The sequence below is a fragment of the Mastomys coucha genome, unplaced genomic scaffold (genome assembly GCF_008632895.1).
Source record: "Mastomys coucha isolate ucsf_1 unplaced genomic scaffold, UCSF_Mcou_1 pScaffold6, whole genome shotgun sequence".
NCBI lineage: Eukaryota > Metazoa > Chordata > Mammalia > Rodentia > Muridae > Mastomys > Mastomys coucha.
This window is the reverse complement of record NW_022196912.1, coordinates 67,110,469-67,137,563: the sequence shown is the minus strand read 5'-3', so window position 1 is coordinate 67,137,563 and position 27,095 is coordinate 67,110,469. Positions and strand designations below refer to the sequence as shown.

General features: G+C 39.3%; 1 protein-coding gene across 7 annotated transcripts in view; it reads right to left on the bottom strand.

Annotated features, from left to right (window-relative positions):
• Positions 1-27,095, bottom strand: part of Nubpl (nucleotide binding protein like) — a 207,570-nt gene that overhangs the window by 35,470 nt on the left and 145,005 nt on the right. For 6 of the 7 annotated variants that reach the window (XM_031355624.1, XM_031355625.1, XM_031355626.1 and 3 more), the window contains one exon: positions 5,694-5,787. In XM_031355624.1, the coding sequence (XP_031211484.1) occupies positions 5,694-5,787 (94 nt within the window). Of the gene's footprint in view, positions 1-5,693; positions 5,788-10,731; positions 10,826-27,095 lie in introns of all 7 variants that reach the window. The other variant, XM_031355630.1, reaches the window with a different exon arrangement.

Sequence of the window (27,095 nt, the reverse complement as noted above, 5' to 3'; positions counted from 1 at the left end):
ACAAAAAACATCTATAACTTAAGTCTCTATATCTTGCTGGCTTTATAGTTGGAGCTCATTACAAATTTTATATAATTATGGAGAAAACCAAAGCACTAAATTTAAAAAAAAAAAGACTTTTCTTTGACTTTACAGTAATTTCCAAAAGATCAGTATTAGTTTTTTCTTTAAAGACTTAGACTGGAAAATATAAAACTTATTTTTAAAGAATTATAATTTTTAATAAAAGATTTACAGGTGTAAAATAACTGTTCTTTTGGCTTTAATGAGTAAATACTAGAAAATCAAGGAGCTATTTCAAATAATGGTCTACAAGCATTCACTTAACACAACAGCAAGCATTTCCAGATCCACCAATTCCAAACAGATTTTCAGTTTATAAATGACTATTCAAATTAGCAAAGTGTTACCACAGAAGAGAAAATTGATCAAGCCAAGGAAACTGCTGATGGAGGAGAGAAGAAAGAGGGTGAGCACGCATAGCTTGAACTCAGGCATTTTTATGAGTCAGTAGCTCAGTTGTCCCGGCGCAGGACGGACACCTGTATAAGCAGCACATGCCTTTCACTTCAACCAGTGACTTAATTACGTTTCCTACCCCATCTCATTGAAATGGATGAGACACAAAAAGGCTACTACTGGCTTCTTCTATCTATAGAGCCCAGACAGGGACAGTCCTAGACACAGGAAGAAAGGACGTCACCTCATTATCACAACACAGCCGGAGACTGTTATGCGGCTTTTCTGGGCCCAAAACTATTCAGAATCCTAACCAGCTGACTACCCTGCCAAAGAGCAGCTTCTCCTGGCCCAGGAGATAAGAGATGAAAACAGGACTCACACCAGGCTGCTTGGCTCTTTTCTGTGAACAAAGAGCGAGCCATGGCTCCCCTCAGTCTCTTAACCTTTCTCCCATCTATCATCTGAATGATTTCCAGTAGTTTATTTCTCTATCAATCTTAGTAAGGTGAAGGTTAATTTCCACCTGACTATACATTCACTAGTACACTAAGTGACTTGCCCCCAATTCCACCCAACCAAAATAAACTCTTACATCTGTTCTTCTGCACCATACAAAATAAACTTGATTCAATATTTATCTACAATATAAATATTCTGGCCATAAGATTGACGGCCATCATATTTGTGCCGGGTGAGCTAATTTGTGCCTAGAGCTTCACTGGCCCCTGCCGCTAATACTCAATGAAATGATGGGCACAAAGAACAGAAGCTATGTCGGTTATTCCACTTGCCTTTGACAACCCCTCCCCTACCCATTACTGTCCTGATCAGTGCTCTGAAAATGATGCCTGGGGGCTATCTTCCTGAGCTTCCTTGCTTTGTGGCTCAGAAAGGTGTCTGCCAGCAGCAAGAGAAAAAGACTGTGGGAAGAGAGATGCTGTGGTATTACCACACAGACTTTCTTCTTACCCTGCAGTGGTTCTGGGAGTGGCTATAGCTTCCACCAAGCACCTGGAAGTCAAAGATTCCAGGACTCTACAGGATACTAACACCATCCATCCCCCCTTTGCCTTCTCAGGTGGAGGGCCAGGAAGAACCTCCTGCCAGCAGTCACTGGTGCTTCATCATCTTTTAGTGTCGCTAATGCTGCTGCCCACTTCTCTGTACCTAAACTCTTCACTAAATTGAGATGTGTCATCTACTAATCCAGCACTCTAAGTCACCAAGAAGGCATGTTTCACATACTTAATGGAAAGCATGCACTCTGCTTAATTCTAAGAGTTAAACATAAAGCTAGGATAGTCTTCAGATGGTCACTCAAAAACTTCAGTTGATGTCAAGAGTGAGAGAAAATCTATTAGAATTTGAAAACTAGATAGTGTACATGTTTTAAAAACCTTTAAGAAAATTATAATGCCTCTATTAATGAGAATAAACAAGTGACCACTAATTCCTAGGAGAGCATCAGTGCACATCTAGAGAATAAAAAAGAATTCAACCCTGGACTCTACCCAATCCAAGACATAGCAACAAATACTTAACAAAGTAAACTACCACACAAAGCCTAGTAAACTGTATCATCAATAACAACAAGGTAGGAAACACAATGAAGTTGACATTAACGCCACCTTTTGGCAAATTCAGTAAGACAAGAGCAACTCTAAAGCCATGATCTCACACCCCCATCCTTTATCCCTCCTCCTTTTTTTCTTGCAGTTAACATCTAGGGGTGTCAGGTCTGCACTCACAGTTCGTGTAGGCTCAGATTTACACGATTCCTCACTAATGGACTGCCAACACCTTCATCTCTGCTGCTGTACAACACTTTAACACAAAAGAATAATTTTTTTCAAATTTCTTCTTATACTGAGCTCACACATACACAAACAAGAACAAAAAAGAACACATACAAAGAGTTGCTAATTAGTAGTTAGAAAGATGATCTTTTTGCTTGTACAAGTCTGCTATGAATTTCCAAAATAATGCCTCTTTCCAAGTATAAAACATTTCTTTTGTTTCCCACATGGCTTGGAGCAATGTGAACCTCATATAGACTCTGGTTCACATCACTTCAGTAGCACCTGTATCAGCCAGCATTTTGTCACTGTGACAAACTTGTTGAGAAGAACAACCAAAACTACTTATGTTAATTCATGATCAAAGGCCCGTGACTGGTTCACCTGGCTACTTCTGCATCACTGGGAGGCTCAGCATCCTGCAGGGGAAAGGAAAATAAAACTGCTTGCCTCAGAGTGGCCAGAAAACAAAAAGAGGAACGAAGGGGGAAGGCAGGTTATCTAACCCGCTGAAGAAGCTACTAGCACCCTCCCAAGCCAGCCATCTCTCAACAAAGCCATGGCTGGAACCAAGTCTTTAGCTCACAAGTCTTCGTGGGGAACATTTTATCATACCATGTCCCCTCAGCAAAGAGCTTTTAAAGCACTCAGTTTCTAAAACGATACTATGTATGCATTTAGATCATCACATTCCATCCTTATAAATTGTGGGACAGGCAGGGCTCCTTAAGAAAGGGTACAACCAGAGAGGTGGTTAGCATCATGGCAGAAGGAGAATTTCTTACTGTAGAATGCAACAATGCTAGTGAGTCTCACATCACTTAATGCAGAACCTGGAAGCAAAGGACAAGCCCCTCCTCATCTCAGTACAGTAAGAAAGGGATCATCAAACAGTATCAACTGTCTACAAGGAGGTCATCTACGTCAAAATAAATACCTAGAATGAAATGATCTTTATCCCTGGCTTTAAAGAAATACTTTAACTTATTCATCTATAAAGTTCTTGTGTGAAAGCAGTGGGGGAGTTAAAAGGCTGAGCAGTAGAACACTAAGAATGCTAAGAGCACAGTAACCTTTTCACACAGTGACAACTGTCAGCCTAGCATTGTCCGTATTAGCTGTATATGCTGCTGCCCAGGTACTCTAGGAGACACTAGGATGAAGAGGAAGATAACATGACAGTGATAAACCAGCCATTCACTGATGCCCGCTCCCGAGTACCTGCAGGAAGGCAGTGAGTCTGGTTATATGTGCTGGGAGGACAGCCCTTCAGATGGCATGCAGGCTTCAAAGGAAGAACGTCTGGGTCCCGAGGACTGGTCCTAATACAGTGCTACAGGAATTCCAAAGAGGGACAAATGAGTTCTATCTGGGAGGTCTGGGGACAAGGCAGGGGCTGGGCATTAGAGCAGAAGGCTTTTAAAGGTCATGTAGAACTTGGGCATGCAATTTACAGCAATGGAAAGAAATTCTGAATGAGGATCAAATGTGTGTAGAGACCCAGACTCAGCAACACTAAAGGAAGAAAGTGGGGGGCTGTGAGGGTGTGGGTAGTAGGGGTGGGGTCTCACCTGATGTGAAAGGATTTAATGGGAAGGAGCAGGAAGTCTCCTCACAGACTAAAGAAGTTTTGTGTCTTGGACAAATATAGAACGTAAGAAAAAGTAGAACAGATTATCTTAAAAGAGTTTTAATGTCAGTGATAAAAAGGGACAGGAAACTAGGTTTATAAATAGGAAAGAGATAATTCTGAAGGGCAACTGATAAACCTGAAGGGCAAACCCAACTCTGCCAGGCTGTTCCACATTATACACACTGGGGACAACCATGCCGCAGCCAAGCCACGCCCACTAACTCCTACAGCCAGCCCCACTGCTGGTGTCTTCCTAGATATGCTTGCTAGGAGATGAACTTGCCCCAAATAAAACTAAACTTCAAGAACTAAGCCTTGAACAAACATTTTAACATTCTAACAAATACATAGAGAAGTGATCAAACATACCCCCATTCTCGACTACCACTCTGGCAGGGTATTTTTACTGTTTGATACCCATACTCCCCACTTTTGAGGACTGAACCCAAGATCTCACATTTGGAAAGTACCAGTTCTAGCAGCTCCTTCTCTCTTTTGAATTATAAAGTCAATGCATGCTCATTAGAAAATCCGGGTCTTTTCACCGTTTGTGTCAACATTAGCATGCCATGGCACATGTACACTAATTCTAACTGCTATGACTCTACCAAGGGCTAGGGTGGTCACAGTGAGCAAGACCAGTAGGTAAGCTCAAAGACAGAGGGCTCCTTCAGTGAGTCGCCTGGAACTCTATTTCATAGGGGCACAGCTTTGACACACACACAAGGGTAAATGTAATTTATCACAGAATCACCGACTTAACTTCAGTTTAAATGGGTTGGATGCCCAAGGCTGAACTCAACAAACCATGACTCAGATGTTACCAGAGACCCTTGAGGCAGAGGTTCCAATGAAGAGCTTTAAACTCAATCAGAACTGTGTTCAGCTATGACACATTGTAAATGTGGGACCTCAAGAAGTCAGTTAACTCTCTTACCTTAAAAAGGGAAAGGCACATTATACAGTAGAGAGGTCATCAGGATGATAAACTATTGTATTTGCATTTTATGCCAGTTTCATCTTTTATAGCCTGCCTTACCTGAATACTCCATTATGACAACAAATGCATTAAAACATTTAATACCTCATAATGATGATGCTCTTCTACTAGTAACGAAGAACATTTAAAGCTTGCCAAAAAATCCTAGATTTAAGCTTTTTCATAAAGTAAATGTCAATGGCAAAGCTAAAGTAACCAATAAAAATTATCTACAGAGGTATTTTAAGTTTTCATTATCTTCCTAGAAGCCCAAGGTGTGTGTGCACATGTACACATTTGCAACTGTTCCAGAGAATTTTTAGAAATGAATTCAAAATAGTTTATTGCCACCAATTTCTAAATTACATTATCTAAAATATTAAAACCTTGCATACTTGACCAAATAAGCCATTATATTTATTTTCTTGACTTTAAAACTAAAGATATAGCAGAATCCAAAAAATTTCCTATAACTACATTTGCCAAAAAGCCAGGTTTCCTACCATTTACTCCTAATCAGTTTTAACTAATATTTTCTGGTTGTTCGTTAGCACTCTGCTATTGAGTTGAACAATTTTCAGCATAGCCAAATAACCATGATCTACCTAAATATACTTAAATTCTGTAATTTCTCTACAATACAGATGTTATTACCTTTATGAATACCTGTTGTTTTTATATATACACATATTTATCATCAAAAGTTCAATACATAATTCTGATCTCTAACAACCTAAGACAGGAAATTTGTCAACAATATAGTTTATTTTTATGTGTACAGCAATACATCAAACGAAGGATAAACCAAACTTTTAGGATTTACCGGAAATGGGAATACTCTGTGAAACCGACAGCTGTACGTCTCCGGTTCCTGGCGGCATGTCGACAACTAAATAGTCCAGTTGACCCCAATCAACCTATAAAACCAAGGTGATATAAGTGACATCACTGTATAACACTTTCCATGAATGCTGATGTAAACCAATGTAATATATAATCAACATATCTAAAATAATAGCTACCCCTTAAGGTACCGACATTAAGCTGTAGGCCCAGCATAAAGGATGATCGCATGGTCAGACACTGTCTACTGGACCTGCTTTGAATGAGAGCATGGATCTCCAGGTGACATGGCTCTTCTATATACCTTCATAGCCTCTTTCACTATGATCGCTTAGTCAGGATAAATCATTTATTTATATATAGCTACATTCTGTCTAGGAAGGTCTTAGCTTTTCATCCCCTAGAAGATTTGCTTCATATTTATTTCTTTGTTTTAGTACAGTATTTCCTATGCAATAAAAATTTTTGTTATTTTTCTTTCATTAAAAATAATCATACTAATAATGAAAACAAATATTTAACAACAGAAAAAATTATTTAATTTTAATATAACTTAATCTCCCAGGATCATCAACAGTTGATTCTTACTTTGTAGGCATTTTTAAGGATTCATCATATGATTAAGTCTGTAATACTCAACTTCAGTTTAGACAGAGGAGCATCCCGTTGCCTCTTACCCTCAGCTGGTTATTCCCTTGGCTTCTCTAGCCTCTGGGAAAGGTCCTGGGATCCTCGTAGTTACCTAAACTAGAAAGCTGACCTCATAATTAATGCTTCTCTTTCCCTCATTTCCCCCAGCCAGTTACTTACTCTATCTGCTAAAAATCCCTCAAACACACCCACTTCTTTCTTCTACTGTCAAGAATTAAGGCCACAACCATCTTTTCTTATTAAAGCCTCTGGGCCACTATCTGTTTCATCATTGCTAATCCAGTTTGTCCCTAGCAATGCATACCTAACTTTCAGAAACTGAAGTGAGCGAAGACAGTCATCTTACTGCTGCCTTATGATCCATCCTTGGTGAAGCTGTAAACTGAATTAAACACCTTAACCAGAAAGGATGGTACAGGAGCTGCTTGCTGCCCCTCAAAGAATGAACCAGCGCAAAGCTTTGAGACTTCCTAAGCTATAAGGAAAATGTGCAAATAATTCTATATTCTGTCTCATATTCTGCAGCATGATTTTCTATACCATTTTTAAAGAGCAAGTGGCTTAGGCTGAATATGTTTACATACAGCACACAGTAAGGCATCTCTTCAACACACAGTTATTAGACTCTATTGAGTAATCAGCATTGTCCTATGTGATTGGGATAAAGTAAGAAATAAACCAAAGTCTCAGATATCATGGAACTAACATTTTAATGAGAGGAACATAGAGATGGGCAAGTCGGGGGCAGTACATGCTAAGTACATGTCAGAGGTACCCCTTGCTGTACAAAACTATTTGGTCTCTGCTTCGGAAATTCAGATCAAATAGGAAGAGGTGCCTTCAAAAGCTCTTCGGTCTCTGAACTGCAGCTGGCTAGTGTTACAAAGCCAGATAGCAAAAGATTTATCAATGGATTTCACTGACTCATTCACACCCCAATAATGTGGTAAGAATATTCACAGTGGAAGGAGAGGGGGAGGGGGAGGAAGGGCCTCCTCAAGAGGTGGTCAGGACCCTGAGTGGCAGGAGAAATCTACTGGGCCAGCCATCTGAAGGAAACTTGGCATACTGTAGAGTGGCTGGGAAGGCAGTGCAGCCTTCCTAAGGTAGCACCCAGCCCAGAGCCTCTCACCTCTGCCTTCCCTGGCACCATCTTTCTTTAAAATATGTACCAGGAGCTGACACTATACAGTGATTTGCCTTTTACGATCCCTTGTGATTTCATAAACATGTGCATTTGATAGTGGTATAATGACATATTTTAAGAAAGTAATGAATACAGATTGATTTCCAACAGCTTAGAAAACAGTTACCCTAAGGCTACCCATAGCTGCCATCTATGACACTCTCCCAGGAGGATTAAGGACACTTTCTCTTCTTTTATCCTCATCAGAGACTGCCAGCACTGGCAGACAGGCAAGTCTCTTCATTTCAGAGAACACCAGATGCCCAGTGCCAACAACTGATCATTGTTGTTCCTTGCCATTTAAGCATATTGATCATGCTACTTTCAATTTTTTATTTCTGAGAACTAAGGTCCCAAGGAACTAAAATATGTCACTGTTATGGCAGCCCATTTCAAATGACTCTTAAATTGCATTCCTACTATCTGGGAAAAAAAAAAAGCTGGTCAGGACCTGTGTTATACATACCAACTTTCTATATAAAAGCTTGTTGACTGGAACTGCACTGAACAGTCAGGAGGCTAATAACCACAGCCTTTGATCAGCAGATGCATGTGTTGGCACCATGGCCTTTATTCATGGCCTGTTGAGCACTCATGATAGAAACTACTCTGTTGAGGGCTCATAGTGACAAACTTCTTGACCAAGCTAAGAAGTTAAAAGTAGAACTGTTGGTCATTTGTTATGACAATGTTGAGCAATAATAGAGATTTTAAGAAACACTGTAGTATAGTTACTTCCTTAAAAAAAAGTACATCCAAGAGGAAAAAGGAAAATTCATTAAGACTCAGATAATCAATGAAAAGCAAAAGAAAGTACACAATGACAAGTCATAGGAAGTGTCTGAAACTTACAGGATTCACATGGCCGTTCTTCAAGGTGACAACTGCCAGAAAGAAGAGATTCTAAACAGCTAAGCTGTCTGAAAGTCATTTAACCCATAGTTTGGTAGGCTGAAATTTCAATATCATCTGGTTCTATCTATTTGGCTCCTGGTGGGGGCCCCTTGGACATCACAACATGGTGGGCAGTATTAGGTAGGAACCCATGCAAAAGTATTAGCTCATGGTGAGACAGGAAGCTAGATAGATTCAGGGGGTAGATTTGCTCTTCTGTAATAGCTCTCTCAGAATTAACCCATTCTATTAGACCAGTATTAATATCCCTTAGTGGTAGTTACATCTGTAACCTAATTCACTAAGTTCTGTTGTTTGTGTTATTTTTTTTTTTAAGCAGGGTTGGGGCAGAACATGAATAGATGAACAATATCTTAATTTCCCTGCATTAAGTTCTATTGGTTATGTAACTTTTGTAGTGATGTGGGCAGGGTGGGTGGGGGGTGGACAGATATCTACTTACCCCAGAAGGCACCAATGACATACTAAAGAAACTTCTTTTTCCACTTAAATTGAGTTTGATGAGCCAGTAAGTATATTGCATATACTTATAGGAGCACGAGTGAGAAGCTACTCATTCGCAGCATGGACAACTCACAGAAAAGCTCACCCCAGCATGGGTTAAATGACCAATTCCTTCATAAATTACTTAGCCTCTAGGGATTTTGCTTTTGCAACAGAAAATGGACTAGAAAACTTGTATAGAAGATACATTTAACCTGACATTAGATCCCCTAGGCAAATTTTACAAATTAGGAAGTTCCCAGAATTTTTCTATATTTCTAATATGTAAAACAGCTCTTTCAGCATTGAGTTATTACTTTTCTATAACTATCTTCCCAGTCTCAGATGAGATATAGCATGCTCAGGGTCAAATGCCTTCAGACATATTCCCAATACCCTAGTATGTCCCTTAACAGAAGAGAACACTGGCAGATACGCCTGTGCTCCATCTCCCCTCATAGCTGACCAGTGCTTAATCAACAGGTACTAAATAATTCGGATTCAAATTGTCTGTCACTTGAAATTAAATTATACAACTAAAATGAAAATCTGCTCTACGTGAGGACTCTTTAACATACTAGAGAAATCTAAAGTGGAACATAATCGTTTTTTTATGTCTAAACTACTCATGGCTTTTGCTCTTCCCAGTGGCTTATTTATAAGCTTATGCAACATTTTATTTTGGTTGTACAAAGAATTACAAAGGAGAAATTATTGAAATATAAATTCCTTAGAAACCCTGAAGGATGAAAAAGTTCTTCCTTCCATGGCTGACCTCCTGACTAGCACAAATAAATGACACACTGGATGTAACATGCCAAACCTTGTAACCTTCAACCTTGTAACTGACTGTAAGAGTGCACTGCTTGAGTTACAACACAGAATTGTAACTCAAATGATTTAATTTTCCCCAAATAAAGTTCTCTGATCCATTTTCAAACTTTTTCCCTTCTACAGAAAATAGAGGAGGGGTGGTTCCCTGGGTAAATCTCTATAGAGTCACTATAAACCCAACAGAGCGAGAGTAGATACTGCCCTGAGAAGGCGGAGGCTTTACTCCAGGCATCTTCCATTGCCTAAGTGGCCCGCTAGCAGAGTTCTAGAGCAAGTTGGCTCTGACAGTGGGAAACAGTATCAATTCACAGTGCACTTGTTATCAAAAACCTGATTCATGGGTCCTCTTTGTTTACTCTGAGCCCATTTAATGAAATACTAATTAAAGCAACATCCCACAGAGATCTATATACATCTACAGTATGGGCAAAGCAAGAAAATTTCAAATACAAAAATAATAGCATCCCCATAAAGTCACGGTTATCAGTGATTTATAGGAATATATGAGTTCTCTTAAGGCACAATTTAAGCCAACTGCTTATATATGCAGATATTCATAACCAAGAAGTAGATGCTAGTGAAGTATATTCTGACCAAAGATGCCTAAAATATTATAAACCTACTTTAAAAATCAAGCTCTTTTCAGTTTTAAGAAATCACCTGTAGTATTAGGTATCCCTTCTCTATTGTCTCTTGTATTCTGCCTCCCATTCCCATTCCATTTAATCTTCCTGTTCTTTATCTCTCTATAAAACTATACTCTGTTCCCACTTCTTTGGAAAAGGTCCCTACTCCCCACCCAGAGCCTTACTAGCTATCTAACCTCTGTGGGTAGGTATTCTAAGTGAAATACAAATATCTAAAGCTTAAAAACAAAATCCACAGAGAAGAGGGTCTGGGTCTGAGCTATCTCTCTCAGGATAACTTATTACTTGTTCCATCCATTTACCTGCAAATCCCATAATTTCAGTTTTCTTCTGTGGAGTGTGACTGGGTACATATCAGTCACACTCCAGGACAGCTTCATTTCAGGAATAGTTGACCTGCACAAAATGGACTCTGTGAGGTTTTTGTCCTGAGGTGTGAGTGCGCGCATGTGTGTGTGTGTGTGTTTTGCTTGTTTTGTTATTTCTATTTTTGTTTTAAAGAGATAGAATTAACATGAAGTTGGGTAAGCAGGGAGGGAGAGGATCTTGGAAGAGTTGAGGGAAAGAATATAATCAAAATATATTGTATGAAAAATTATAAAAGTAAATGCTTTGTCAAAATAATTTTTAATTTTTAAATCCTCTATAGACATTTGAAAAGCTAAAGTTTGAGAATGTTACAATTTACTTTACTGATCTAATTTGGAGTAGTTTATAAAATATATTTAAATATCTAGCACTTAAAATTATAAAACTATAATATACTTTAAAGAAAGGCTTTTAAAAGGGCAAAACTGTAGTTGCCAAAAATCTGCTTTCTGGATTCCCATTAGAAGGTCTACAGCCACTGTTCAAGTGCAGGTTCTCCAGGCATCAGAGCACACGAAGAACACTGTCTCTGAGAGACCAGAGAAACCCAAGGAGCCCAGCCAAGGTGACTCTTGGTCCTAGTCCTGCCAACTGCTTACATCTTACTTTGGGGATCAGAAGCCCTCAAGTGGAGCTAGCCTAATGAAGAGAAGAAAGCAGAAAATGGAGCAGCAGGGGAGAGGTGGGGAGCAGCAGATAAGCTGAGCAGCTAGCTACTGAGAGCCTATGTATGGTCAGAACTAGATGCTTGGAACACGCATGCTTGGTATAAAATGGGCAGTGTGACCCCTGTTTTACATATAAGAACATTTGAGGGTTAAAAGTTGGTAACATTTGTCAAGGTCATGCTGCTGCTGAGTGAGGGACCTGGGACACCACAGTACGATCGATCCTCTAAGCTTCCCCAGAGTTCTACTAGCAGAAGACCGCAATACACGAAGTACAATCCACAAACCACAAGAAACTCAAGAAGAAGGAAGACCAAAATGTGGATACTTCGTTCCTTCTTAAAAGGGGAACAGAATACCCATGGAAGGAGTTGCAGAGACAAACTGTGGAGCAGAGACTGAAGGAAGGACAATCCAGAGACTGCTCCACCTGGGAATCCTTCCCATGCTCAATCATTAAATCCAGACACTATTGTGGATGCCAGCAAGTGCTGGCTGACAGGAGCCTGATATAGCTGTCTCCTGAGAGGCTCTACTGTACCCCACTAATACAGAAGTGGATGCTCACAGCCATACATTGGACTGAGCCCAGGGTTCCCAATGAAGGAGCTAGAGAAAGGCCTCTAGGAGCTGAAAGGTTTTACAGCCCCATAGGAGGAACAACAATATGAACTAACTAGTACCCACAGAGCTCCCAGGGACTAAACCACCAACTAAAGAGTACACATAGTGGGTCATGGCTCCAGCTGCATATGTAGTAGAGAATGGCCTGCTACATATGGTCATCAATGGGAGGAGAGGCCCTTGGCCCTGTGAAGGTTCTAATGCCCCAGTGTAGGGGAATGCCAGGGCCAGAAAGGGGGAGGGGCAGGTTGGTGAGCAGGGGGAAGGGGGAGGGAACAGGGTTTTTTTTTTTTGTTTCTTTGTTTATTTATTTTAATTTATTTTTTCTTTTTTTCGGAGGGGAAACTGGGAAAAGAGATATCATATGACATGTAAATAAAGAAAATATCTGCCGGGCAGTGGTGGCGCATGCTTTTAATCCCAGCACTTGGGAGGCAGAGGCAGGCGGATTTCTGAGTTCAAGGCCAGCCTGGTCTACAGAGTGAGTTCCAGGACAGTCAGGGAAACCCTGTCTCGAAAAGCCAAAAAAAAAAAAGAAAAGAAAATATCTAATAAAAAATACTTATGATACCAAGAACTAAAGAGTTTTTTTCAGTAAGTGATCTGTGACAAATAGGCATATAAGACAGAGGCCACTTATCAGTCACAGTAAGTCAGTTATATAAAACATATAAGAATTATGTCCCTTATTCCTTTCAGGTTCATTATAACGATATTCATTCCCTGTGTGTGTGTGTGTGTGTATGTGTGTATGTGTGTCTGTCTGTCTGTCTGTCTTTCTCTCTGTCTGTCTGTCGTCTCTCTCTTTCTCTCTCACTTCTTCCGTCCTGTTTTCATTCAGACAGTATTCATTCTTCACATGATCCTTGAGAATCTTTTATGTTAGAAAGTAAGGGTCCTAGTAACCATGGAAATCTTAGGCACAAATTTTCCAGCTTTGTGCTAATGAAAAGCATTTCAACTCCCAATAATTTGCCATCAAACTGGTCTTGTTTGAAATCAGTGTCATTCCACCAAATACCTAGATAGGAAAATTATGTAGGACAATCACTTAAATCCCAATAAACCATCTACAAGAACAGATGAAAATACTTAAATAGTTTCTCAAAAATATCTGTAGCTTTTGAACATATTTTTGAAACTAGGTCAGTAAATTCCATGTTTAAATGCGAAGATCAAAATCATCAAATAAGAAACCAACTGTGAGAATTTTAGCTGCATATGAAGCTATATTTTAAGTACAGCCTATTATATTGAGGCTCGTGGGTTTTTAATTCTAATATGTTAATTTTAATTAAAAAAAAAAAGCACTGAACAAGAACTCTAGAAAAAACTAAGCATATGAACTTCGGACATAAGAACTGAATCCAGGTTGGGTAGTGGTAGCGCATGCCTTTAATCCCAGCACTTGGGAGGTAGATGGATTTCTGAGTTCGAGGCCAGCCTGGTCTACAGAGTGAGTTCCAGGACAGCCAGGGCTACACAGAGAAAGCCTGTCTCAGAAAACCAAAACAAAAAACAAAACAAAACAAAAACAAAAACAAATAAACAAACACAAACCTGAATCCAGGCATCTATTCACCAGCAAGAATTTTAGTTTGAAAAAACAGTGTATCTACATTGTAATAATTTTGTAATAAATTAGCTGTGTAGCCAGAGGTCAAACAATTGAGTTCTGTAGACTTTAATTCTTTCATCTGTAAAAGATAGGACGCCAGACTGGGTGATCATTAAGACTCTTTCAACCATTTCAAAAAAAAAAAAAAGAGGGCTTTAATGATCTGCTGCTGGGTAAAGAAATTCTTGTGGAGAATTGCTTACAGAAAAAGTGAACAAAATATATTCTTCTCTCAGAACAGTAACAAAATAAACACTTTACTAATAAGAAGAAAACAGGTACATTGCATAAGACAAAAATAGGTCTGTCTTAGCATGTTTAAGAAACTTTCCTTAGGGAATGATCACATTCTATCTGGTAATTTAGCTGACCTTTACAAAATGAGATTTAAATTCACATTGAACCACAATCAACTTTAGATTCCCTCCTAAATACCTTGCTGTATCTCCCCCAAGAGATGATAAATTACAGCAACATGAATGTTGTACTGGCTCAACAGATGCAACCTTGAGTTGCTGTGGAGACTGCCCACACAGCCCCCAGGGGCAGAGTAGGAAGGGGTTTAGCTCCAACTCTGACAGAGGCAGATCTAACCTAATGCCCAGTACAGACCTTCTTTGTATCCACAGATGAGAGGCACATACTTAGCTAAAAAAGGAAGCTGTCATCCTTATTCTGTGACTTTTATACACCTAAAACCCAATGTTGGAGCAAAGAGAAGAATGAAAAAGAATGTCACACAAGAACCTGGTCCTATTTTTTTTGATATATATGGAATTTGTTTACTCTGTGAATGTATTTTGAATTGAAATAGAATTACCTGCATCACTTCCCTTCCTCCCTTTAGCCCCTCATGCCTGCTCTTCCTGAAACCCCTCCTTGCTGGCTAGTTTATGACAACTTGACATGCAAGCTATAGTTATCTGAAAGGAGGGAAACTTAATTGAGAAAAATACCTCCATAGAATCCAGTTGTAGGGTATTTTCCTAATTAGAGATTGATAGGCAAGTGCCCAGTTGGGTTCTCTAAGAAAGAAGGCTGAACAAGTCAGGAGGAGCAAGCCAGTAAACAACACCCTTCTATGGCCTCTGCACCAGCTCCTGCCTCCAGGGTCCTGCCCTGTTTGAGTTCCTGTCCTGACTTCCTTTGATAATAAACTGTGATGGGAAATATAAGTCAAATAAACCCTTTCCTTTCTAGCCTGCTTTTGGGCATGGTGTTTCATTGCAGCAACAGAAACACTATGTAAGACACCTCCTATGCCTCTTCAAGCCTCGCGTTGGTAGCTCCTTTTTTTTCTAATTTATTTTTATTAGATGTTTTCTTTACTTACATTGCAAATTTTATTCCTTCTGAACCCCACCCCCCATATCCCTTCTTCCTGCTCACTAACCCACCAGCTCCCACTTCCCTATCCTGGCACTCCCCTACACTGGGGCATCAAGCCTTCACAAGACCAAAGGCCTCTCCTCTCATTGATGTCCCACAAGGCTATCCTCTGCTATATATGCGGCTGGAACCATGAGTCCCTCCATGTGTACTCTTTGGTTGGTGGTTTAGTTCCTGGGGGGTCTGGGGGTACTGGTTGGTTCATATTGTTGTTCCTCCCATGGGGCTACAAACCCTTTCAGCTCCTTGAGTCCTTTCTCTAGCTCCTTCATTGGGAACCCTGGGCTAAGTCCAATGTATGGCTGTGAGCATCCACTTCTGTATTAGCCAGGCACTGACGGAGCCTCTCAGGAGACAGCTATATCAGGCTCCTGTCAGTAAGCACTTGTTGGCATCCACAACAGTGTCTGGGTTTGGTAACTCTATATGGGATGGATCCCTAGGTGGGACAGTCACTGGATGGCCATTCCTTCAGTTTCTACCCTAAACTTTGTCTCTGAATTTCCTACCATGGGTATTTTGATCACCCTTCTAAGAAGGAAGGAGGTATCCACACTTTGGTCTTCCTTCTTCTTGAGCTTCATGTGGTCTGTGAATTGTATTTTGGGTATTCCAAACTTCTGGGCTAATATCTACTTATCAGTGAGTGCATGCCATGTGTGTTCTTTTATGATTGGGTTACCTCACGGAGGGTGATATTTTCTAGTTCCATCCATTTGCCTAAGAACTTCATGAATTCATCGTTTTAATAGCTGAGTTGTGTAAATGTACCACATTTTCTGTATCCACTTTTGTCACATGTGTGTAGATGCACATGGAAGCATCTCTAAAGCAGACTACATGCTGGAACACAAAGGAAACCTTAGCAAATACCAGGGAGAGAGAGAGAGAGAGAGGGAGAGGGAGAGAGAGGGAGAGAGAGAAAGAGAGAGAGAGAGAGACCTATATATTCTATTTGATCATTATGCAATAAAACTTAAAATCAGTAGCTAAAAAAATCTCTAATAAGTATATAAATGTATAAACTCATGGAGATTAAACAACTCATTACTGGGAGGAATGATGAATGTGTCAAAGAAGAAATCAAGAAAGAAACTAAAATATTCATAGTACAAAACAATACAATAAAACCTCTGGGACACATTAAAAAGTAGTTCTGAAAAGGAGATTGATGACTCTAGGTGTCTATATTAAAAAATTCATAAGGAGCACAAATAAGTAACTAACGATGTAACTCAAAAATTTGGAAAATGAAGAAGAAACCAAATTGAAACCTAGTTGACTACAAGAAATAATAAAAATCAAGGTAGATATTAATGAAATAGGAATAAAATAATACAAAGCATCAATGAATCTAAGAGCTTTTTTTTTTTAGAATATAAACAAGATTGATGGACCCTTGTCCCAACTAATCCAAAGAAGGACCCAAATAAACAGAATCATAAATGAACAGATATATGAAATAAATACATAATACTATACAGGTGTACTTTAAAAGTTGTGATTCCATTATGTTGGGAAATCTAAAAGAAATTGATGAATTTCTTGATTCATCCAAACTAAGTTAAACAAAGAGATCAAAAACCAGAACAGGTCCATAACAAAGGAGATTGAAACAAAGTGGGTGGGGAGCCTTGCAACACAAAAGCTTTTTAACAAAAAGTCCAGGCCATGATAGAGTCAAAGCAGAAATCTACCAGACTCTCAAAGATCAAGAACTGCTCCTTCTTTAACTATGAAAGAAAAAAAGAAAGAAGGAAGGAAAGAAGGAAGGAAGGAAGGGAGGAAGGAAGGAAAGCAAAAGAAAGAAAGGAAAGAAAGTAAGAAAGAAAGAAATGAAGAAAAAGAAAAGAAGGAACAGTCCCAAACTCCTTCTACAAAGCCAGCGTCACTCTACTATCCAAACCAGGTTAAGTCAAAACAACAACACATGGACAGCCCTGATAAACACAGATGCAAACATCTTCAATAAAATACTAGCAAACCAAATATAAGGACATATCAAGAAGACTAGCCATCATGATCAAGTTGGGTTTATTCAGAAATGCAGGGTTAGTTCAACATACTTAGGCCAATAAACAATGAACTCAAGGTAAAAATCATATAATTATCTCAATAGGTGCAGAAAGGTTCTTGACAAAATCCAACATAACTTTATGATAAAAGTCCTAGAGAGCAGGACCAGAGGGAACATCCACTAACCTAACAAAGGCTGTACGTGACAAACCCACAGAGAACACGATCTTTATACAGCAACAACAAAAAAGCTGAGAGAGATGTCATGGGCACACAGAGATTTGCAACAGCATCAAAGACAATAAAATATCATGGATAAACATAACCAAGGAGGTGAGAGACTTCTCCAAGGAAACCTTCAGGTCTCTGGAGAAAGGCTGAGACCGACACTAGAGAGTGGAAGGACCTCCATGTTAATGGACTGGTAGGGTTAATACTGTGAAAATGGTCATCCTACCAAAGTCAATCAACAGACTTAATGTAATCCCAATTAAAATACCCACAGAGTTCTTAACAGAGACAGGAAAACTCATTGTGAACTCACATGGAACCAGAAGACACCCAACAGCCAAGGCAGTCCTGTGGGGGATCATACAGGAAGGACTGACACTCTAGGCTTCAAGGCGTATGACTATAGAGCTATAGTATACAAATAATATGGTACTGGCACAAAAATAGACATGCAAAGCAATGGAATAAAATAGAAAAGCCAAACATGAGTATATTTGATGTAAAAAAATATACACTGGAAAAAAATGACAGCATTGTCAACAAATGGTGCTAGAGAAACTGAATGTCCAAGTGCAAAAAAAAAAAAAAAAAATGAAACTAGACCCATGTCCATTTCCTTGTGCAAAAATAAGATCCAAGTAAATCAAAGACTCAACTTGAAACTTGAAACAATAAAATTGCTAGATGAAAACAGGCAGTAACTTACAAGATAGTAATGTAGACAAGAACGTTCTCAACAAAACCGCACTTATGGAGGAGTCAAGGCCAATAGGGTCTCAAAGGCAAAAAGGCTTCCGGACAGCTAGGGAAACATTTGTGCGAAGAACTCACAGAATAGAAGAGAATCCCTGCCAGCTATACACCTGACAAAGGACAAATATCTAAAATACACAAAGAACACAAAAACCTGAGTCAAGGAAACACACCACCTAATTAAAACTTGGCTAGAGATCTAAATAGAGTTCTCAAAAAGTGAAGCAAAAATGTCTAAGAAATCACTCAAACGTGTTCCTCATCCTTAGCAATTAGGAAAATGCAAATGAGAACTGAGATTCCACCTCAGTAAGAATGGCCAAGATTAAAACAGCTGCCCTTGGTGCAGTGAAGGCTCTAGGCCCCAGTGTAGGGAAATGCCAGGATGGAGAAGTGGGAGTAGGTGGGTAGTGGGGAACACCATCATAGAAGCAGAGGGAGGGCAGATGGGTTAGGGGATTCTGAAGGGAAAACCAGGAAAGGAGATAACAATGGAAATGTAAATAAATAAAATATAAAAAAAATAAAATAAAATAAAACAGCTGCCCACAGGCTGCTGAGGTGGATGGAAAGAGGAGCCTGATTCACTGTAGGTGGGAATGCAGATGGCACAGACACTCACTCCAAAAGGCAGGAGAGGCCCCCAAAGCTAAAAGTAAATCTACCATGGTCCAGCTATGCCACCCCTCAGCCTTGCCCAGACGACTTGGGAATTTATGCCACAGATACTCACTCAGTCACATTCATGGCCACCCTAGACACAATAGCCATGAAATGGAAACAACCTAAATGGCCTTCAAAGATGAATGTATAATGGAAACAGGCCACATATACACTAAGGAATGCTACACAGCTGTAATGAAAACTGAAATCTATTTACTTTTAATTTACAAAATCATTTTCTAAAAGGTAGCTTCTGGCCTCAAATTCAGGCCTCCCTTGTCTGCATAGCAAGCACTTCACTAAATGAGCCATGCCCCTGCCTCAGATACACTGTCATATTTAGATCTGTTACTGGTGAAACTGCTGCCTATGTGACCTCTCTCCCATTGGTAAATGTTAAGAATCTACTGAAATACAATGAGAACTCTTTGGTATGCAGAAATATACTTGAAATTTTAAAACAGTTACTTAACAACTGTAACGTAATTCTTAGAAATTGTTTTTTTTTTCAACTAGGAAAGAATGACAGGCAAGAGAGTTGTGTGCGAATATTTGCCAGCATGCTAATTAGAAAGGCAGACATCAGAGTTTTACTAGTAACTCACCATTTCAACCTGAACAGTCTGTTTCTGCTTCTTCATTTCAGAGTGGTTCTAACAGAGATGGTTCGAGTGGGGAGTACCCTAGAGATGAGCACTCTAGCACGTCGCTGTTTACGGATAAAGAAACTGAAATCGGAAGTCAAGTAAGAATGTCTACACACTTTGTCTGCCTTTCTGTGATTTTGTTTTTAAAGAGGAAATAAGAATATAAATTTGAAAACAAAAGACCCCACTAGGTAGGTAGTACTATCACAATGAAAAGCTGTTCTTAGTGTATCATGTAAATAAAATTAAAAAATCTTGTAATGAGCATAGTGGTGAAGTCTATTCATATAGATAAGTACTATGAAAATATCCATGCATTTGTGGTACTGCCATATTCTCAAATTACCCAAACAAATAATCTCTAAAATCTCTTTTGCAAATGCCTTGGTGATTAAAACAGGTAAATGCCTTTTTGAAAACCAAAGACAAAATCCTCTAGAGTAAAAGTGATCATGGAAATATGTGGTCAAATTTAATAAAAATATGCAAATAATAATAATAATAATAAAACAGGCTAAGAAGTGAGCAGAAGAAGTCCCACCTGTGGCTTGAATAACAAATTCCTACATTCTGATGACTAGTATTTTCACTCTGGTAAAAGAACTTCCTACAAAGCTGTACAGAGCACAGTACATCCACTTTCATTGGCATCATTGAGTAAAACCCAATGCCACCCTTTTTAACTGTAACTTCTTTTAACTCAAAAGATGCTGAGAAAGAGTCATGGTTACAAATATTAGAACTGGGCTGGAGATGTCAAAAACAAAAGGAAGCAAACTGCAGGACTGGGGGACATGATGAACATGGAACCGCCTAATTCCCAAGGACAGACTTAAAAGCATGTCAGAACTTCCAAAACTACATAATTACTTCAGGACTACCAAAGACAGCCAAGAAACCTAGACCATGAAATTACAAAGGAAAAAGGGAATGGATGAGTTTCACTCATTCCATTAAAAAGCCATTAAGTGAGCAGCTGTTTCTCCATTCACAGTTAAGTACAAAATCATTACAGTACACTGCTCAAAATAACTTTGCACCTGATGAGCAAGTAAACATGGTACTGTATCTAGAATTTGTGCCTGCTTCAACAGGTACCTGGTGAGTTCACATCAAATATTATATATCACACATTAGTATGTGTACTTAAAGCCATTATGTATAAATTGCTGGGTATGAAAGATAATTAATATGGAGTTCAATTATAAATCAAAATACAGGCCAACACAGTACCTAGCAGAGTTTCTACACTATTCTCTCCACTATGGCAATGTGTAACACTGCTAATGCCCCTGCCCTCATGAAGGGAGGAAAGGAAGACAGACAAACCAGTGAGTACACTGTGTGTCATCCTGGTGACAGTCACCCCAATCTACTACCAAAAAAAGTGGCAAGACCATACTGACATGTAAGTGCCACTAGGTCCTTTTCAAACAAAAATTATGTCAAAGATCAGGAAGCCTGGTACACTAATTTTTCCTGACCTATCTCCATCTCCAGTGGTGCAAACAGCGCTAACCAGGGTCTGACACATTAGTCACAACAAAAGCTGAAGGAAACCAATTGGATGGTAAGGTTCTAGCACATGTCCGTATGTAGAAATTAACTAGAGAGGAGTCCAAGATAGTAGATCGGAAGCACCACTGACCACCTGCTACTATTCAAGACAGGCAATTGTGAGAAGATGCTAGAGTTTAGTTGTCATGATAGACTCGAAGAAAGTCAGAAACTTGGAATGGGAGAATAAAGGGCAAGAAAAATAATGCCCAAGCATTAAGCTCACACAGGGTAGTACAGCAGGTACAGGAGTCAAAGGGATAGGAAGAGATTCCAGAAGCACCTCTAGGACAGGTCTCAACAACACGTCACAGTACAGCCTAAACTGACAGGGACTTAGATCTGAACAGATCTCTCTGTCTCCAACACATAGCTTAGGCAGTGTCAGGGAGCTATGCTGAGGAAGGTCATATCCTTGTTAGGATTACTATGGCAGTGATGAAACACCATGACCACAAGCAAGTTGGGAGGAAAGGGCTTATTCAGTTTACACTTCCCATCACAGTTCATCATCAAAGGAAGCCAGGACAGCAATTCAAACAGGACAGGAACCTGGAAGCAGGAGCTGATGCAGAGGCCATGGAGCAGTGCTGCTTGCTGGTTTGCTTCACATGGCTTGCTCATCCTGCTGTCTTATAGAACCCAGGACCACCAACCAGCGATAGCACCACCCTCAATGAGCTGGGCCCTCCCCCATCAATCACTAAGAAAATGCCATACAGGTGTGCCTATTGCTTGGTTCTTGTGGAGGCATTTTCCTCATTGAGGTTCCTCCCTCTTTATATGACTTTAGTTTGTGTCAGGTTGACACAAATCTATCCAGCACAGGTCTTGTCCAGCACAGGTCTTGTCTGAACATCTAGCTCTAAGAGTCAAAGATCCTTATATTTTATTGTCTTTGGGAACCCCAGAAAGTATCATGCCTTGATCTAAAAGAATGCTACCCTCAAGAACCACATCATGGGGAGGCGTGTAAGACAAAATTGCTGAGAGCTCCATGAGGGGGTCTGTGACATATAGGGGAAGGAAGACTGATTTTCTTTTGGGACCATCAACTTCATATGCCTGCTATAGAATCTAAAAAGGTGGATGCTTTCCAATCTGCTATTAATAAAAGTGCTAAGACCATACTGATATGTAAGTACCACTATTTAGCCATGCTGAGCATGGTTACATAGAAGCTTCCTTGTTGTAATATTGAGTAGGAAGAGTACATGTAGCTCTATGGTATCTCTTCACAACCCCTCTAGCAGGCATGACAGAAACCATCAGACCTAAATGTGCTAGAGTGAAAGCTGAGCTCTGGAACTGTGTAAATGAAAATAGAGCAAAATGCTGCTAGTTTACCTTACATTCCATCCCACTGTACTGATGAGCTGTTATATACCTCTGCCAACAAATCACTTCACTGCTGGACAAAACACACAGAGAACGAAAAAGTAAACAGTACAATCTATGCTCTCTCTAGACTGCATAGCTAGAGGTCAGAGATTGAGAATTTCCATCTTTGTCTACATAACAATCAAACTTCTTAATTGAAAGGAAATTTATACTTTGATTTTTTTTATTTTTTAGTATAGAATAGAGTTTATTTAGGGCATGGGGAGGGGAGTTAAGAGGGTAGCAGAGGCAGAGAAAGGCAGAGAGGAGAGAGTAGAGAAGGGAATGGCCATGACCACGTCGAGAGAAGGGGGAGAGAGGGGGAACAAAGGGGCAAGAGGCAAGGGAGAGAAGCAGGAGTAGGAGCTATACTTTGATTTTTAAGACAAGGGTGGTTATACCTATCTGGTAACATAAACACACACACACACACACACACACACACCACAGAAGTGGCTGAGATAAAAATCTAATGGCTTATTAATGACGTTTCTTAGAATTTATCAAAGCTAAAGAAAATAAAAATGGCCGCCCAAATACAGAAAATTTCATTTTAAAACTCTAAATAAACACGACCAAATAAGAACTTTTCCATAGCTTCTTAAAAAATTTAGGAAAGAGAGAGAGAGAGAGAGAGAGAGAGAGAGAGAGAGAGAGAGAGAGAGAGGACAAAACTAAAAGTTACAAGGGAGAAAAAACCCAAGTAACTTATATAAGATTTGTCATCAGCGATTCTAAGAACTAAAAACTGTGTGTGTGTGTGTGTTGTGACATTCCAAGTCTTGAAAGTATATATATATAGTTGTCAACCAAGATTGCTATAACTAGCAAAATTAACAAGTTCACAATGTGGATATTTTAAGGCAAATGCAAAGCAGTTCATGACAACTAACCCAGTACTGAAAAAGATTTACAAGGAATTTTAAATTGCATTTAGGAAGAAAATAAACAGTGTCACATGTGACAACACAGAACAGAATAATGCCAATGAAAGCAACAGATGGATACAGGAGAATGGAGAAGGAATCAGCAATGTTCAACAAAGGAAGCCAGCCGCTATCTGACAGTACAAGGGCAGGAAGAAAAGGACTAACAATTAACCAGCCACCAGAACAATAAACAATGATATCTGAAACAGCAAACCTCAATCATAAACTTCAATGTAAACTCCCTCAATGCACTAACTGAAAGAGATGTCTCAGCAGTTAAAGCACTTGCCATATGCTGCCCAGCATGAGGATTGAGCATCAAAATGGAGTTTAGACTCCAGAATCTAAGAAAGTACTAGGCAGGCATGGCAGCCCAGGCCTTAAGAAGCAGTGACAGGAGACCTGTAGCAAGCTGGCTTACTAAAATAGCTAAAGGTTCAAGATTCCAGTTCAGCAGGATCATTTCTCAGTATACAAGGTATCCAAAGTCAGTTTCTGGACTCCCCGTGTACTCATGTCTCTCTCTCTCTCTCTCTCTCTCTCTCTCTCTCTCTCTCTCTCTCTCTCTCTCTCACACACACACACACACACACACACACACACACACACGCTTATTAAAAGACACATACTTTTTGAGTGGATTAAAAAAAAAAAGACAAAGACATAACAATATTCAACATCTGCTGCCTGTACAAAGCACACATAGGAAACACTTCCATACACAGAGTAGCAAAGGTTATAATGTAATTAATCTACTTAGCAAATGCAAGCTGCTAATAAACTGGCATAACAGTTCTCTTGGCCAACAGAGTAGATTTCAAAACAAAACTAATCAGAAAGGGCAAGAAGGCCTAAACATGGATAAGGGAACTATTCATCAAGAGGACATAACTATTGTAATTGATGCACCAAATATTGAGACTGCCAATTTTGTTTTTAAAAAAGATACATGAAAAGACATAATGACTGCATAGGCCCAGAACTCAAGAGAATCCCGCATAAGAGAAAGTGCAAAGATTGTAGGAGTCAGAGGGGATGGAGGACACCAGGAAAACGTGGCCTTCTAGATCAACCAAGCTGGGCTCATATGGGCTCACAGAGACTGCAGCAGTATGGAGGTCTGCACCAGGTCCTCTACATATATATTATAGCTAATAACTTAGTATTTCTATGGCACTCCTGACTGTGAGAATGAATGGGTCTCTGACTCTTGTGCCTGGGTTACCATGTCCAACTTCATTATGAAACTTTTTGCTTTATCTTATACTTTATTTTGCCATGTTTGGTTGTTATCTCTTAGAAGTCTGTTCTTTTCTAATAAGGGACAGAAAGGAAGTAGATCCAGAAGGAAAGGAAGGAGACGGGAGGGGAGAGGAAGGGAGAGGAGAAGAGGACGGACTGGGAGGAATAAAGGGAGGGAAACTATAATCAGAATATATTGTATGAGAAAACAATCTATTTTCATTAAAATAATAGACTTCATAGGTTCTGACACAATGGGAGATTTCAATATCCCACTCTCACATCTGGATAGATCTTGCAAATAAAAAGTCAAGAAAGAAACCTCAGAGCTAGATTATATCACAGACCAATGAGATTAAATAGGCAGAATATTCTACCCAGCAGATAAGGAATACACATTCTTCTTAGTAGTTGGAACCTATTCTAATGTTGACCATATTGCAAATAACAAAGCAACTCCCCTCCAAAAAAGTAAAAAAAAATTTGTTTCCTATATTCTATCAGACTACAGAGTAATAAAACTAGAAATCAATAACAAGACTAGCCTCAGATAATCCATATTTGAGGACATGGCTAAGGAATGAACAACAAATTCTGTAATGAATAATTGATGATTAGAGAAATCAAGAAGGTAAAGTTTAAATTTCTAGAGTCAACATCTCTCAGTGGCCTGTAGTCCTATGTGTGGGTGTAAGGCCTTATGATCGTTCCTATTGGAATCTCTATGTATGATGCTCCTGTTTAGGCATCATGTTGGTGAGATGTTATGGGTGTAGCCTCTGATATTACTAAAGAGACACGATCACACAGCAAACTCCTAATTCTCCGGCCCTTGAAATCTTTCCACCCCTCTTCCTCAGTAATTTCTAAAGCCTTAGGGTAGAGAGTTGTATTGTAGATGTACCCACTAAGACTGAGTTCTACAACTCTGCATTTTAATTGGTTTATGATTTTCTGTAATACTCTCCCATCTGTTGCAACGAGAAGTTTTCTTGATGAGGGGTAAAAACTACATTTGCCTGTAGGAATAAAGGACAAACATTTAGATTGTAGACTGTAGTTTAGTAGTGGTAATTGTAGATTCCAAGACCTATGACTTCATTAGCCCTGAGTAGTTGGTTAGGTTTCCAGTACTAGACATGGTTTTCCTCTTGTTGAGCATGTCCTATGTCAATTAGAGACTGACTGGTTACTACAGTACCATAAGGGCTCTAGCGCCATGCTGATGGTTGAAGCAGTCACAGGGAGCACAGGGAGCACAGCTAGGTAGGGAGCCCAGCTAGGTAGTGCCACCGCTGGTTGCTTCTGTCCTGGGAAAGCTTGAATTGCACCTTCTGCTACTATGAAATCTAGTCTTCAGGGAGGGGGCATTCAGGTCGGCTCTAGCTTAGGGATCTCTGGGCTCTGCTTCTAAAGTGCATGGTGTCTTTAGCAATAAGAACTTTCTTTTCATCTCTGGGGGTGGGGCGCAACCAAAGGTAACAACAATAGGCTGCATGTTTTCCAAGTTGTGGGCCATCAACAACTCAAAAGAGGGCTTCTCACACCTGGGTTTGTTTTGTTTTGTTTTAGTGGTCTTTGGCTCTTATCAGCCCAGATGAGAAAATTTCATTTAACTTATGTATAATTTATACATAGAAATATATGTATTATAGAGTTTTAGGTAGATAATCATATGACTCCCTATTGACTTTTCAAACATTCTCCAATATACTTTTAAAAATATGTTCAGCCTCTCTACTTGTCAGAGAGATGTGAATTAAAACTACTTTGAGATTCTGTATCACTTCAGTTAGAATGGCTATTGTCAAGAAAACAAATGACACTAAATGTTGGTGAGAAGGTAGGGACAGAGAAACTCCTTTATTTTTATTGAGAGTGTAAACTAATACAACTATTATGAAAATCAGTACGGAGACTTCTGAAAACATCTAAAGCTAGAATGAGTATATGACCCAGTGATTTCACTCCTGGGCTCATCCTCAGGATGCTACATCCCCAAAGGACACTTCACATCTGGTTCAGAGACACCTGCACATCTGCATGTGTTGCTGCTCTTTGCACAGTACCAAAGAAATGAAAGCATCCATTTGGTATTCCTCAGTTGAGAATTCTTTGTTTAGCTATATACCCCATTTTTTAATAGGGTTATTTGGTTCTCTGGAGTCTAACTTCTTGAGTTCTTTATATATATTGGATATTAGCCCTCTATTGCATATAGTGTTGGTAAAGATCTTATCCCAATCTACTCATTGCCATTTTGTCCTATTGACAGTGTCCTTTGCCTTACAGAAGCTTTGCAATTTTTTTTTTGTTTGTTTGTTGTTTTTTTTTGGGGGGGGGTAAGGTAAGTAGTTTTAATTTGTATTTCTCTGATGGATAAGGGTAACAATTTGGTTTTATTAGTTTTTTGTTTTTTTGAGTATTTGTTTTTTCTTTTTGATTCTTGATTTTTGATATTTTACATGTTACAAATATTAGTACTCAGTCAGCTGTCCATTAACTCTGTTTCCAATTTTGTGGGCCACCTCTTTACTTTAATGATGGTGTTCTTTTTTTTTTTTATTAGATATTTTCTTT